The following is a 15,951-nucleotide window of genomic DNA, read 5'->3' as shown; positions in this document are numbered from 1 at the left end:
AAACAGACGCAAGATCATCTGTCAGTGTGTGTGTGTGTGTGTGTGTGTGTGTGTGTGTGTGGAGTCAGTCAATATAAAAATATGAATAAATAATTGATCTTGTGGGAAAGACTCTTCAGGAACGTGAGATTAGATTCAGTGCTTAAATATTCTCTGTAGAATCCTTCACACACTGAGAGCCAAGCTTTTTAACACAAAACTCGTTATAGAATCTTTTAACGAATTTCCTTTCGCCCAAAATTAACACTCAATATTTTACAGGAGTTAAAGAAGGAATTTTGAGATACCAGCTTGCAGGATGAGAAACACAGAAAGAGTGTTTAATGTGGCAAGATCTGCCCATCATCTCCCTGCTGTGATTAATCCTCCTGGTGGTGGCGCTGTGCTTGTTTATGAATATGACTGAAGCAGATAGAGATAACAAGCAGAATCATTTCTCTGTATTAATAAACATCAGCTTTTTTATTAAAGTTTCAGCCTGTAGAAGTTTTTCTGGTGACACAGACATCCATTAGCTGTTAGCGTGGCATCAGCTCCAGTGGAAACATTAATATAACACACGTTCATGTACGTGTTCAGACATCTGACTGCAGATGGACCTTCAGAAGAACTTCATCTCTCATTTTAAGTTCTTCCTTCAGAGTAACATGAACTCTGTGTTATTTTATAGATCTCTAGATCTATAGATTGTCACAACAATTCTGGAACTTCCCCTGCTGCTCATGAAGAACCTTCTGGAGGAATTTGAAGAATTCTGTTGAAAGATCGAACCATTTTGTGAGAATCTTTAGAAGAATTTTAGAAGGCTCCGTGAATAAAACCCTTCAGGAGTGACGAGGCTGCGTTCCACCATCCATGTGCTATTATTTTTAAACCTTCAGAGAAGCAGATGAGATCACGATTTCAGAACTGTTTAACGGCTATATTTCATGAGGCACTTAGCGTTCCTGCTCAAGGCCGTGATCCAGCGTCATGGAAAACTAGAAGAATGCAGAAAGCACTTGAGAAGTACCCGTGCTTTGATATATTTATAACGAGTGTAATGTTATAGATGCCCCGCTGTTGTATGCGGTGATCTGATGATGGGGTTTTTATTCCCATGGAGCTGAAGCTGAACTGGGCCGAGCCGAGTGAGAGACGCCCGTGGACACGTTAGTGAAGCGGCCATCTGTCTGAGACAGAGGCATATGGAAAAGCAGATTGTTCTTCGTTGTTTTTCTCTCCCTGCAGCGCTCGGCTCCACCACCTGACTCTCCTCCACACAAACACCAAATACGAGCTCACGGACATGGCGCTCGCCCCGAGACCTGCACCGACCCATCAGACATCAGGAGCAGACTCTCTGCTCCTGAACATCTCCAGGATGTTAGACTGATCATAATCAGACTCATGATCACCATCAACAAAGCCTTCATCCTGAGGAACTGCCTCATGTGAGTCAGAGCTCAGCCCGAAGCTCTAATACACTAATGCACCATCAAATCTACAGAAACACTGAGGAGGAACATCAGCATCATCAACATGAGACTGTATTTATTTCTGTGATCTGATGCTGAACGAAGAGCAGGAGCTCAGGAGGAAAGACGAGCAACACCAAATGTCTTCATTTATTATAACTCTGTGACCACGAGGCATAAAAACCTTCAACACTGCCATCTGAGGCCAGCACTACACACACACACACACACTTTCTCAGTCCATGCTGTCCTAGAAATCAGTGAAGCAGCAGCATGCACATGCTGTCACAGTCAGAGCACTCATTCCTCCACAGACACACACACACACACACACACAAATAGCTTCAATGAGAAAATGTCACTGTGCTCAAATAAACTCTAACTGCATCTGAATTTATTTATTTATTTTTACTCTGTACTCCACAGCAACCCAACACAGACGAGAGCAAGATTTGTGCCACTTCAGATCTACACATTCCTGTTCAAGCAACATCATCAAAATATAAACTATCACCATCATCATCATCATCTCCTCCTCCTCATCTCCTCGTCACAACCAAACCATCATCACCTTGTCTTCATCACTATTTCCTCCTCCTCATCACCATCACTTTCCTCCTCATTATCATCATCATCATCATCATCATCCTCACCACCATCCTCCTCCTCTTCCTCAGAGCTGTGTGTGAAGCTGAACAGTGGCTGAAGCGGTGGTGCGAGGCGTCTCTGGTGCTTATTGAGGGCAGGAATAAAGAAGAGAAAGATTTTAATTTGCTCAAACAAAGGCAGGCCAGCTGTGTTTGAAAGGTAAAGTCTGTCTCGGGGAGGTCAAGTCTCCTCACAGGGGGCCTCAGGTACTCGAGCTGAAGGTCTCCATGCTGACAGAGAGAGCAGTTAATGGATTTTCTTTCTTCTCTGCCGCTGTTGTTATACTCCACTATTATGGATTCGAGAGAGAAAAAAATTTCGCCGGAGCTCTTTTGTGACCAGAAGGAGAGAATAATAACACAACAACAGCCTGAGGAGTGAAAAGAAATAAAACAGAAAACGCCCTGGCCTTCGAGCAGAAATGCAATTTCACCAGCTCCCTCACACTAGACTTGGCTCATTTCAGGGCCACAATGGAGGCGCGTTTTTATTCTTCTCCTCTTTAAGCAGGCAGGAGGGAATAAGGTCCGAGGAAAAGTGGCAGCAGGTAATTTACAGAAGTGGAGGACGAGACGGAGGCCGAGGTGGAAGGCCGGATTCGGTCCTATTTGACCCGAAACCGGCGACCCGACCACCAGCTATGGCACGAACCTCACTGAAGGATTCGAGGAGGATAAAGAGAGCGAGGATTCGTCACTGGAACAAGACACCAGAAAGGGCCTTGTCCTAAACAGAGCACTTACCATCCGTGTGTGTGTGTGTGTGTGTGTGTGTGAGATGCTCTGATGTCCATGCTTTAATCAGCTGCTTACTCGTGCCCTCTATACACACTTCAACACTGTGAATAAACCCCAGCATGCAGACCGACTCAACACCTTTTCACCACTAATCCCCTACAGTTGGTCACTCAAGTGGTCATCCCCTCCTTTTACAGAAGAGCAGGAATAATCCTTCAGTGTGACGTTAGCTATGAAGTTAATGATAAGCAGCTCCTCCATTTTTGAAGCACCCAAAGCCCCGCCTACTCGTTTTCTATTGGATCACAATGCAGAGATTCACCAATCAGCTCCCGACATCGAGCTGGTCTAAAGTGGACGTGAAACAGTGACGTCTCTGGATGGGTGTCTCCTTTTAAACACTGTGAACGATAAAAAGTCTAAATATTGTCACCTCTGTAATGAATCTGGATCACTTTGAGGTCTTAAAGAGTCTAATTTAATTCAACATCAGATAGCAGAAGAAGTGAAATAAAGAGTATTGTCATCACTTCCTCAGTAATGTCTGATGTCTAGACCAAAGAGAGTGTGAGGATTTAAACACTGAAATGTTTATCTGTGATCTTATACAGGGGTTCAGTGTGTGACAAGAGACAACACACACATTATACACACTGCAAACAAACTGAAGACCTGAATACCACACATACACACACAGGCACACACACGCAGACACTCAGACAGGCAGACACACACACACACACAGGCACACACACGCAGACACTCAGACAGGCAGACACACAGGCACACACACACAGGCACACACACACACACAGGCACACACACACACACAGGCACACACACAGGCACAGGCACACACACAGGCACACACACAGGCACACACACAGGCACACACACAGGCACACACACACACAGACACACACTCAGACACTCAGACAGGCAAACACACACACACAGGCACACACTCAGACACTCAGACAGGCAGACACACACACACACACAGGCACACACACGCAGACACTCAGACAGGCAGACACACAGGCACACACACACAGGCACACACACACACACAGGCACACACACACACACACACAGGCACACACACGCAGACACTCAGACAGGCAGACACACAGGCACACACACACAGGCACACACACACAGGCACACACACACACACACACACACAGGCACACACACACACAGACACACACTCAGACACTCAGACAGGCAAACACACACACAGGCACACACACACAGGCACACACACACAGCCACTCAGACAGGCACACACACACAGGCACACACACAGGCACACACAGGCACACACACACAGGCACACACACACAGGCACACACACACAGGCACACACACAGGCACACACACAGGCACACACACAGGCACACACACACAGGCACAGGCACACACACGCAGCCACTCAGACAGGCACACACACACACAGGCACACACACACACACAGGCACACACACAGGCACACACACAGGCGCACACACACAGGCACACACACACAGGCACACACACACAGGCACACACACAGGCACACACACAGGCACACACACAGGCACACACACAGAGGCACACACACACAGGCACACACACAGGCACACACACAGGCACACACACAGGCACACACACAGGCACACACACACAGGCACAGGCGCGCACACACACAGGCACACACACAGGCACACACACAGGCACAGGCACAGGCACACACACAGGCACACACACAGGCACACACACACACAGGCACAGACACAGGCACACACACACACACACACAGGCACAGGCGCACACACACACACAGGCACACACACAGGCACCGGCGCACACACACACAGGCACACACACAGGCACCAGCACACACACACAGGCACAGGCACACACGCAGGCGCACACGCACGCAAGCCTACACACACAGGCACACACACACAGGCACACACATGCAGGCCGACACACACACACAGGCACACACACACAGGCACACACACACAGGCACACACACACAGGCACACACACACAGGCACACACACACAGGCACAGGCACACAGGCACAGGCACACACAGGCACACACACACAGGCACAGGCACACACACACAGGCACAGGCACGGGCACACACACACGGGCACACACACACACGGGCACACACACACACGGGCACACACACACACAGGCACACACGCAGGCGCACACACACACACAGGCACACACATGCAGGCCTACACACATGCAGGCCTACACACATGCAGGCCTACACACATGCAGGCCTACACACACACAGGCACACACATGCAGGCCTACACACACACAAACAGGCACACACAGGCACACACACACGCAGGCCTACACACACAGACACACACAAACAGGCACACACGCACACAGGCACACACACAGGCACACACACAGGCACAGGCACACACACACAGGCACAGGCACGGGCACACACACACGGGCACACACACAGGCACAGGCACACACACAGGCACACACACACAGGCACAGGCACACACACAGGCACAGGCACACACACAGGCACAGGCACACACACAGGCACAGGCACACACACAGGCACACACACACAGGCACAGGCACACACACAGGCACAGGCACACACACAGGCACAGGCACACACACAGGCACAGGCACACACACACAGGCACAGGCACACACACATAGGCACACACACACAGGCACACACACACAGGCACACACACACAGGCACACACACACAGGCACGGGCACGCACACACAGGCACACACGCAGGCGCACACACACACACAGGCACACACACACACACGCGGGCGCACACGCACGCAAGCCTACACACACAGGCACACACACACAGGCACACACACATGCAGGCCTACACACACAGACACACACACACACAGGCACACACACATGCAGGCCTACACACACATGCAGGCCTACACACACATGCAGGCCTACACACACAGACACACAGGCGCACACACACAGGCACAGGCACACACAGGCACAGGCACAGGCACACACACACAGGCACACACACACACAGGCACACGCACACACACACAGGCACAGGCGCACACACACAGGCACAGGCACACACACACAGGCACAGGCACACACACACAGGCACAGGCACACACACACAGGCACAGGCACACACACACAGGCACACACACACAGGCGCACACACACACAGGCGCACACACACACACAGGCGCACACACACAGGCACACACACACACAGGCACACACACACACAGGCACACACACACACAGGCACACACACACACAGGCACACGCACACACACACAGGCACAGGCGTACACACACAGGCACAGGCACACACACACAGGCACAGGCACACACACACAGGCACAGGCACACACACACAGGCACAGGCACACACACACAGGCACACACACACAGGCACACACACACACAGGCGCACACACACACAGGCGCACACACACACACAGGCACACACACACACAGGCACACACACACAGGCACACACACACAGGCACACACACACACAGGCACAAACACACACAGGCACACACACACACAGGCACACACACACACAGGCGCACACACACAGGCACAGGCGCACACACACAGGCACAGGCGCACACACACAGGCACAGGCGCACACACACAGGCACGCACACACACAGGCACACACACACACAGGCACGCACACACACAGGCACGCACACACACAGGCACACACACACAGGCACAGGCACACACACACAGGCACAGGCACACACACACAGGCACAGGCACACACACACAGGCACAGGCACACACACACAGGCACAGGCACACACACACAGGCACAGGCACACAGGCACACACACAGGCACACACACAGGCACACACACAGGCACACACACAGGCACACACACAGGCACACACACAGGCACACACACAGGCACACACACACACAGGCACACACGCACAGGCACACACGCACAGGCACACACACAGGCACAGGCACACACACAGGCACAGGCACACACACAGGCACAGGCACACACACAGGCACAGGCACACACACGCACACAGGCACACACACACAGGCACACACACACACAGGCACACACACGCACACAGGCACACACAGGCACACAGGCACACACAGGCACACAGGCACACACAGGCACACAGGCACACACAGGCACACACACACACAGGCACACACACACACAGGCGCACACAGGCACACACACACAGGCACAGGCACACACACAGGCACAGGCACACACACGCACACAGGCACACACAGGCACACACACACAGGCACACACACACACAGGCACACACACGCACACAGGCACACACAGGCACACAGGCACACACAGGCACACAGGCACACACAGGCACAGGCGCACACAGGCACAGGCGCACACAGGCACACACACACACAGGCACACACACACACAGGCACACACACACACAGGCACACACAGGCACACAGGCACACACAGGCACACAGGCACACAGGCACACACACACACAGGCACACAGGCACACACACACACAGGCACACAGGCACACACACACACAGGCGCACACAGGCACACACACACACAGGCACACACACACAGGCACACACAGGCACACAGGCACACACAGGCACACACAGGCACACACACACACAGGCGCACACAGGCACACACACACACAGGCACACACACACACAGGCACACACACAGGCACACACAGGCACACACACACACAGGCACACACACACACAGGCGCACACGCACACACAGGCGCACACAGGCACACACACACACAGACACACACACACACAGGCACACGCGCACACAGGCGCACACGCACACACACACACAGGCACACACACACACAGGCACACACACACACAGGCACACACACACACAGGCACACACACAGATGGATTCCGGTATAAAATGCCGTTCATATTCGCTTCACGCTTAGGAATGAAATGATTTTGTGAAATTTGCGATTCAAATCAGGTTTTTTATAAAGATCTGTAAAGATGTTCCACACGTGACCTTGGAAATGAAGGCAAATATGTAACGGAGGAGAAAAACAACAACAAAGGCTTCCATTTCCTCCTTATTTCAGGGTCGTGTGTAAAACACACACAGCTTTCCAGAAGCTCACACACTGCGAGTCGGCGCTGATCGTCACCAAGCGGGTGGCTTTTCAGCGTTTTTAATCAGCTGCTGAATAAAACTCCAGGGAGTTAATCTGCTGGACGAGAGTCTCCGCTTGTGAGAGTAATTAACGCTCTTAATTAACTCTGATTGCTTTTTCATCAAGACTATTAGATAAGAGGAGAGAATTTATACAGCACCAGTCACAAAAAAAGGTGTGAAATAACACACTGAGGGAAAAAATCATAATCTAACCTTCATCTCCTGCACTAAATATTAACGAGGAAGACGTAATAATGAGGATCCTGCTTTCCTCACAGAGATGAACGAGTTCCCCGCTGATGATTAAACGCCTGCAGCTCATTTTACTTTAATATTCATTTTTAAGAAACAGATTCTTTTAAGTTCAAATCTTCATCCTCAAAGCCATCAATCATTTCTCTGAGTCCACAAGATCTTCATCATCCTCATCCTCGTGTGAATGAAGTAATCTGCTCTCTCACACTTCAGCCCCTGATGTCAGAGTTATGGTTTGAAATCGGTTTTGCATTCAGATTTCATATCTGTATCTTAAAACAAGACATCTCTTATAGACTATACCTTGAATTATTTCCCATGTTGTTTCACTCTAAATCCTATATTATTGTTTTTTTTATTTTAATAAAGCTTAAAAAATGAGATTCTAAGGTCAGAGAAAGAGCCGTTGAGTGTGTGCACCAGCAGAGGGAGCCAGTGAGCCACTGACCATGTACTGACCAGCTGTGGGTGTGGAAATAAAGGCGAAAATGTGATGATGATGATGATGATGATGATGATGAAGGTGATTTACCTGAGGCTGATTTGGCCGAGTGTTTCTGCAGGAAGTCGAGTGTTTGAGCCAGAGCTTTTTTATTGCAGTGTGTGGAGAGTTCCTCATTACACTCAAAACACCTGAGGAGACAAAGGGAACTCTTATAGATACACCAACCTTGTAAAATGTACATTCTGTGTGTGTGTGTGTGTGTGTGTGTGTGTGTGTGTGTACCAGGCCTTCCAGGTGCTGAGGCTGATGCTGATGCAGTGAGATTCTGAGCGATGAGCCTGCTGGTGTTTCACTGAGTGCTGCCTCTCTGACTGACTGCATCCCTACACACACACACCAAGTTTGTACACCCCATTGGCTTTGGTATCAACACCCCAGTATGCAAAAGAAAAAATTCTTGAATAGAATTATTATTTATTATAATAGAATTTATTTTTATATAAAAGAGCCGTTGGAAAAGACGCTCTGCTTGCGAGCCGCTCGACCTCTAACTCTAATTCAACAGCACTCTGTCTTCAGGATGGTCATAAACTCTACGAGAGGTTTGTGCCCCCTCAAATTGTTTTCATTACCAAGACAAGATCAAGGGCCAGATTCCAGAACCAAGGTGATCAATACAGGTGAAGAAACAAACAAATAAACTCAGAAATGATAAATAAACATACAAATTAATAAATAAAGACAAACAGCAGAGATTTTAAATAATCTAAAAATATTTACAAATATAAATATACTGAGGAAGTTGAAAATCTATGTGAGTGTTTCAAATTAATCTGAGTCATACCTTATTATTATTATTAATATTATTAATAATAATATTTTACCTGGAAGCCACATTTGAGACACACCAGGATTTCGTGAGCTCCGGCCTGCTCCGACTCGAACACGTCTCTCTCCCTCATGCAGTCAGAGCAAACTGACCACAGACTTCCGGTCACTGCTTTCTTCACCGAGTTCAACTCCACTGCTTTACTCACATGCTGACACGTCAGTCCTACACACACACACACACACACACAAAGTAAACCAGCATGATGATGTTCCTCTAGCAGAACATCTCCTAGTGCTTTATTCCTCTTACACAGCAGCTCACCACACCAGAAACAGGGAGTGAAAAGCGTTCTCCTTACCGCTGACCTCGTCTGACGAGTCCTCTTCACGAGGCTTCCTCGGCTTGTTGGACCGCTTCGTCATCTCGGCCGTTTTTAAGGAGAAGGGATCTTTTAGCCGCATCTGTATCTGGAAAAGAGGAACGTGAAGAAACACACCGACAGTCAGATCTGTGATTTTTAAAGACAAGCAGTTTTTAAACCTTGGAGACACTGCTGGGATTAACTACAGCTCCTCACTGGAGCCCTGTTCAGACGGGATTAGTTCTCCTCATGGAGGTATGAGATGGAATTATTCCTCTGGGATTTGTCATGTCAGTGGTTTTCCACAGAAACATTACACTGTATTTTCTCTTCTATGAACTGAGCAGGAGAAATAACTCCAGAGATATAAACCCACTGAACTGAGACCTGGAGAACAACTGGTTCTGTTCCTGTGGAGAACGAGGTTCTACTCTTCTTCTGTGGTACGAAGCTCTTGCTCTTTTCTCTCGTCTCCCACTGACACTGAAAGTGTAAAATGCAGAACAATAAAAAAACAGACAGAGTTTTAAAGAGTGTGTCAGAGAAGAGACACTGAGCTCCGATCACTGCTACACCCCACAGGCGTGGCATGGTCATGTGACCTGGTGATGCCGAGTGAAGCCACACCCATTACAACAAAAGCTTATAACAAAGCAGTCTATGACAGTGAGGTGTGTGTGTAGTTCCCACAGTGTATAGTACCTGCTGGAGACACGCCCATCTCTGTGTGATTTATACACACATCACATGTGAGTCTAATGCCATGAAAACTAATCCCATCTGAATACAGCTCATGAGTGTTATTATTAATCAGGGTCTATCACTGAATCCCTCTCTCTCTCTCTCTCTCTCACACACACTATATATTACATATATAAAGAGCCTTAACCCCTGAGTGTTAGCACTGCACATGTATCAGTTATTCAGGAGTTCATTCAGATAATGATTAACTCACATCATTTACTTCTCTCTCTCTGTCTCTCCCTCCCTCCCTCCCTCTCTCTCTCCCTCTCTCTCTGTCTCTCCCTCCCTCCCTCTCTCTCTCCCTCTGTCTCTCCCTCTCTCTTTCTCTCTCTCTCCCTCCCTCTCTCTGCCCCCCCCCCTCTGTAGATTAGCACATGAAGCTAACACCACTTACAGCAGCTCCTGTTACCTGACACCTGTCCCAAAGTCTCCGGGAAAAGATATAAATATAGAGATCGTCTCCTTTTCCTCCGCGATATTATCCTTGTTGTTAACTCCGATATGTTTATAAAAAGAATGAAGGAATTATTCTCTATTCAGAGTATTCACATTATCACGAGTTGCTTAGCGCAGTCTCAGGCATTTCGAAACAACACGGAAGACGCAGTGTCACGTGGTCAGCAGTGACGTCACCGTGACGAATGCGGAAACGTATTTATATAGATACGGATACCCGTACAGTGACTTGAATAGGTTTAATTTTTTAAATTATTAACTATTTCCTTTCTGTAATGTGAAACTAGAAACTTATTCACTTGTTTTGTAATTGTATTTCCTCGAATGAGTATTGGACATAAAAAAATATTTTTCTCGTACTTACAATTACATTACCTAGATTTTAATCGAAGTATTGTTTCCTATGATAACCCACTATAAAATATTACATTATGAAATATAATACATTATTAAATGTGATCTATATCAGTGAGCACTTATGATTTGAAAATCGAATAGCAGCAGGGTAGTAACGGGGCGGTTCAGTCAGTTTTATTCCTACACATATTCCATACAACCCGCCTCCTTTGTCATGATTGGCTCATCATAATCTGTCTCACAGATCATCCAATCACAGCACAGGACTCTGAACGGATTCAACCAATCATACAGAAGAAGGAAGTGTTTGGTCTGAATGCGGTTGGGATAAATAAATAAGACGTCAGTTTTGTGAATCAGGGCGTTTCGGGGAGTCGTGCTGAACTTCACTGTGACTCTAAAATAAATAAATAAACAAATAAACAAACAGATTATGGCCTTAAACGCGTGCTACCGCCTGACGAGGTGTGTTTTACGAGTTTCAGAAAACAGAAAAGTAGCTGTGAGAGCGCTAGCTTCGCGGTGTTTATGTGAGTAACTTTAATAACTAACCTGACTTTCATCACTTCTTCCTCATGATATTTGTGTTTGTATAAATATTATTCATGACAGATATACATTATGTTCAGATTGTAAATAATAAAAACATTATTACAGAGCGGTTTCCACAGCCATGATCTATATATAGATCTCTGAAGTTACTAGCTCGCTAGGTGAGCTGCTGTAGGTGTCGTAATTAAACTGTCGTAAAGCTGCTGTAGTGGACATGTGTCTTTAGAGCAACTGGACGTGATTATTGTCCTGTCTCAGATCGCCATTCCGGGGTGAGGACAGACCTTTGGACGCGCAGTTTCTCCGCAGCTGATCATCCCGCGGTGACGGTGACTTATGAGCAGGTGAAGAAGCTGCTTGTGGTCAGATCAGGTGTGGTGATAGACGTGAGAGAGCCGTGGGAACTCCGGGAATACGGCAGCATACCTGGCTCCATCAACGTGCCACGTGAGACACTCACTTTTATCACCATGTAGGAGTAATGGTGGGAAAAAAACCCAAGCTGCTGTTGTATGTAAAGTGTGTGTGTGTGTGTGTGTGTGTGCGCGCAGTGGGTCAGGTGAGTGCGGCTCTGCAGCTGAAGCCGGAGGAGTTTAAGGTGAAATACGGAGGTGAAATGCCTATGGTGGGTGAACACCTGGTCTTTACCTGTCTGGCAGGTGTGAGGAGTCAGAAAGCTCTGGAAGCAGCTCAGTCTTTAGGATACTCCAAGTGAGGAAGAGTTTTCACTCATCATCATCATCAGATCATCATCACAATAAGATTATTTACATGACTTCACCTTTAGCCATTAACTCAGCTTTTATCTGTAACTTTCACACTGCAGTAATTCATGCACTGTTGTGTGTGTGTGTGTGTGTGTGTGTACAGTGTACAGCATTATCCAGGAGGATGGCAGGACTGGGCTAAACATGAAATATTGCAGACTAAAGCGTGAGGTGACGTGATGCTGTAAACCTGTGAGAAATATACTCAGTGTACTGTAATAAAGGACCCACTGGTCAACATCTTTCAGCTGCAGCGACTCGGGTCATTTCATTCGCCAAATATCCAGAAATAAAGACTGAAACTGCAGTGATGCATGTCTTATTCTACAAGCTTCTGTATTTATTTTCCAGCTTGTTTATCAGGTGTCCTGAACACTAGAGCTTCATTTTTCAGAAAGTTGGTAAGGAATTCTGGCATTTGGGATGCGGCCATAATTAAAGTGGGATTAATACTTGCTCACCTTAATGATTTTAATCAGGAAGTTTCTCATAAATGTGGGATTAAGGCTCATGCTCTGGAGATAGAAGAATGTACTGGAGGAAAGTCTGCACTCTTTTGCCTTTAAATCTTCTTGAACATTTCAGTGTCTGTGATAAAAACCTTAAATAAATGACTTGAATTTAATGATGCGTCTTTGTGACCACTTTATTACACTGACATCTCACTGTCACTTTCTCTCTCAAGTCTCCATCAGAGACCGGTTGATGACCTCAACAAGACACACTTCATGTTAAATAGAATGAATCTCCTTCTTACACAAACTGCACTTTTTCTCCATTTAGTCTACAGTTCTACAAGTGTAGTGATTTATAATCCCACTCTCAGTGTTTATAATGATTTATAATCCCACTCTCAGTGTTTATAATGATTTATAATCCCACTCTCAGTGTTTATAATGATTTATAATCCCACTCTCAGTGTTTATAATGATTTATAATCCCACTCTCAGTGTTTATAATGATTTATAATCCCACTCTCAGTGTTTATAATGATTTATAATCCCACTCTCAGTGTTTATAATGATTTATAATCCCACTCTCAGTGTTTATAATGATTTATAATCCCACTCTCAGTGTTTATAATGATTTATAATCCCACTCTCAGTGTTTATAATGATTTATAATCCCGGTGTCACCCAGATGAGAATGAGGTTTTCAGTCTGGTTCTTCTCCAGCTTTCTTCCTCATGTTGTCTCAGGGCTCTTCCTCTGATCTTCTTCTTTAATAAATAAAATTGAGATTGTCGTTATGTTGCTGTGGTATAAGAGGAATAAATCCCTCCGAAAAATTTCACTAATGTAATTCAGAATAAATACAAAAATAAATCATCTTTATTTCTCCTGCTCTGTACACTTCAGTGTGTTTTCTTGCTTGAACTGATTAAACTCATTATTCCACACTGACACAGGTGTGTTAGAGCAGGAGGAACACTCAGGGATTAAACATCCGAGTCGGACGTCTCTCATCTGTCCTGCGAGCACTTACCTGGCTCAGGTGTGCTAGGAGCTGAACAGATGTGCAGGATGTCTCTAAAGAATCAGTCCGGTTTTACATGGAATCTTTTTTTCTTTAACCTTTAGTTTAACCCACTGACTCGTTCTAAAATGTTCTAAACAGTCTAAAATGTTAAGCAGCACAGGTTCACAGCTCTGCTCCTGAAGAACTCATCAAAGAGTTTTTGTTTCTGTCCAGCTGTTCACACCTGGTTCCATCCTGATCAGACCTCAACTGAAGGACAGACATACCCAGAGATCATCACTCTGTCCTGGAGAACAGTGCAGTCAGATGCATCAGCTGAGGTCAAGCTCACACTCCGTCCTTCTTTTCCCTGTAGCTAAGACACCATGATCCTGAAGCTTCTCCGCAGGGTCTCATGTTTTATCTCGTGCACATCTCAGAGACGCAGATTTGTGAGTAAAGCCTTCACAATTATTCAGCTTTACTTCAATATTATTTTAATATTTATCGAGACACATCATGTGACCTCACAACACACATGCAGCCAAAGCCCTCTTCTATTTACATGTCTGAACATTTGTGTCTTCACTGGTAGGAGTTTAAAAGAAGAAGAAGAAGAAAAATGATCTGTAGTTTTATTTCATATTTTGAAGCAAAACAATCAGAAAAACACTGGGTGAAATAATCAAGGGCTGAATATCCTGGGAACACACACAGTGTGGGACTATACTAACCCATCTCACACACATTTTTTCCTTCAGTGTCTGAGAATGAAGAATTGTGGGATGAGTTTGGATAAAATAAAAAAAATCCATAGGTGTGTGAGTGTAGGGTCTAACAGCCTGCTCTCTGCTCACTCCGTGTTATTTAACACAATCTTTAACCCAGACTGGAGGATTTTTTAGACATGATTTGACTCATCAGTCAATTTAAACTCATCAGAACACACTCGTCTTTTTTAAACTCATCAGAACACACTCGTCTTTTTTAAACTCATCAGAACACACTCGTCTTTTTTAAACGAGCGCTCTGATTTTTTCATACGCCTTTCTACATTTCAATGCTCGTCATTTCCACAAGCTGATTCTCTCAGATACAGGAGTGTGTGTGCGTGTGTGTGTGTGTGTGTCGTGTGTGTGTAATTAACCCCTCGCCTTGTTCCTTTACAGATCAGAAAGAAAAGCCCAGAAATGTCAGAGTCAGAGTCTTTAATGAGGAGCGTCTGAAGGCTGCACATCATTAGTTTGGGGATTTTTTCTGCCTCCTCCTTTCCTCAGATTATTTAAGCTTTATTTAAGCGGGCAGTTGTCTCGTTAATAAACCCTGGACAAACACGTTAATGACACAAAACAAAGCATTAATACTGTTTAATAAAATCAATCAAGCTTTGTGAAGACATGTTCAGAAGTATGATGTGTGTAATGAAGGACGCGGAGGAGATGGAAGGCGCTGTCCATGGTGCTGCTTTATTCCGGAAATATACCCAAAGCGTGCACGCGCATGAAAAAAGAATTAATCACACACTGCTGCAAATAAAAATCTATAAAAATGTTCAATGGGCTAAAAATCTCTCTCTCTCTCTCTCTCTCTCTCTCTCTCTCTCTCTCTGTGTGTGTATTAAGTAGGTTTAATTTTCTGTACGAATAAGTTTCTGTGACACACAGATGTTAGTGAATGT

At 46.3% G+C, this 15,951-nt stretch overlaps 2 protein-coding genes across 8 annotated transcripts in view; one reads left to right on the top strand and one right to left on the bottom strand.

Moving 5' to 3' along the window:
* Positions 1 to 11,308, bottom strand: part of usp45 (ubiquitin specific peptidase 45) — a 32,226-nt gene extending 20,918 nt beyond the window's left edge. The window contains exons 1-6 of one of the 7 annotated variants that reach the window (XM_058418276.1): positions 11,078 to 11,308; positions 10,321 to 10,422; positions 9,937 to 10,045; positions 9,631 to 9,800; positions 9,029 to 9,129; positions 8,834 to 8,934 (exon numbers count right to left, since the gene is read on the bottom strand). In XM_058418276.1, coding sequence (XP_058274259.1) covers positions 8,834 to 8,934; positions 9,029 to 9,129; positions 9,631 to 9,800; positions 9,937 to 10,039 — 475 coding nt within the window. In that variant the 5' untranslated portion in view covers positions 10,040 to 10,045; positions 10,321 to 10,422; positions 11,078 to 11,308. Of the gene's footprint in view, positions 1 to 8,833; positions 8,935 to 9,028; positions 9,130 to 9,630; positions 9,801 to 9,936; positions 10,046 to 10,320; positions 10,423 to 11,077 lie in introns of those variants that run through there. The other 6 variants (XM_058418275.1, XM_058418274.1, XM_058418279.1 and 3 more) reach the window with 6 other exon arrangements.
* A 503-nt stretch (positions 11,309 to 11,811) lies between these two features.
* Positions 11,812 to 13,440, top strand: tstd3 (thiosulfate sulfurtransferase like domain containing 3). The gene is made up of 4 exons (XM_058418282.1): positions 11,812 to 12,026; positions 12,307 to 12,495; positions 12,600 to 12,759; positions 12,919 to 13,440. Exons 1-4 carry the CDS (start codon positions 11,930 to 11,932, stop codon positions 12,983 to 12,985), a joined length of 513 nt encoding a protein of 170 aa, XP_058274265.1. The 5' UTR covers positions 11,812 to 11,929; the 3' UTR covers positions 12,986 to 13,440.
* The last annotated feature ends 2,511 nt before the right edge of the window (positions 13,441 to 15,951 follow it).

Source organism: Hemibagrus wyckioides, linkage group LG20 (assembly GCF_019097595.1).
Source record: "Hemibagrus wyckioides isolate EC202008001 linkage group LG20, SWU_Hwy_1.0, whole genome shotgun sequence".
Taxonomy (NCBI): domain Eukaryota; kingdom Metazoa; phylum Chordata; class Actinopteri; order Siluriformes; family Bagridae; genus Hemibagrus; species Hemibagrus wyckioides.
This window is presented reverse-complemented; position numbering and strand designations above follow the sequence as displayed.

Bases quoted from the DNA above. Each gene is read 5' to 3' on its own strand.
- tstd3 (XM_058418282.1), top strand. From the start codon at position 11,930: ATGGCCTTAAACGCGTGCTACCGCCTGACGAGGTGTGTTTTACGAGTT. The intron at 12,027-12,306 runs GTGAGTAACTTT...GTCCTGTCTCAG, and splicing joins GCTAGCTTCGCGGTGTTTAT to ATCGCCATTCCGGGGTGAGG. The intron at 12,760-12,918 runs GTGAGGAAGAGT...GTGTGTGTACAG, and splicing joins CAGTCTTTAGGATACTCCAA to TGTACAGCATTATCCAGGAG.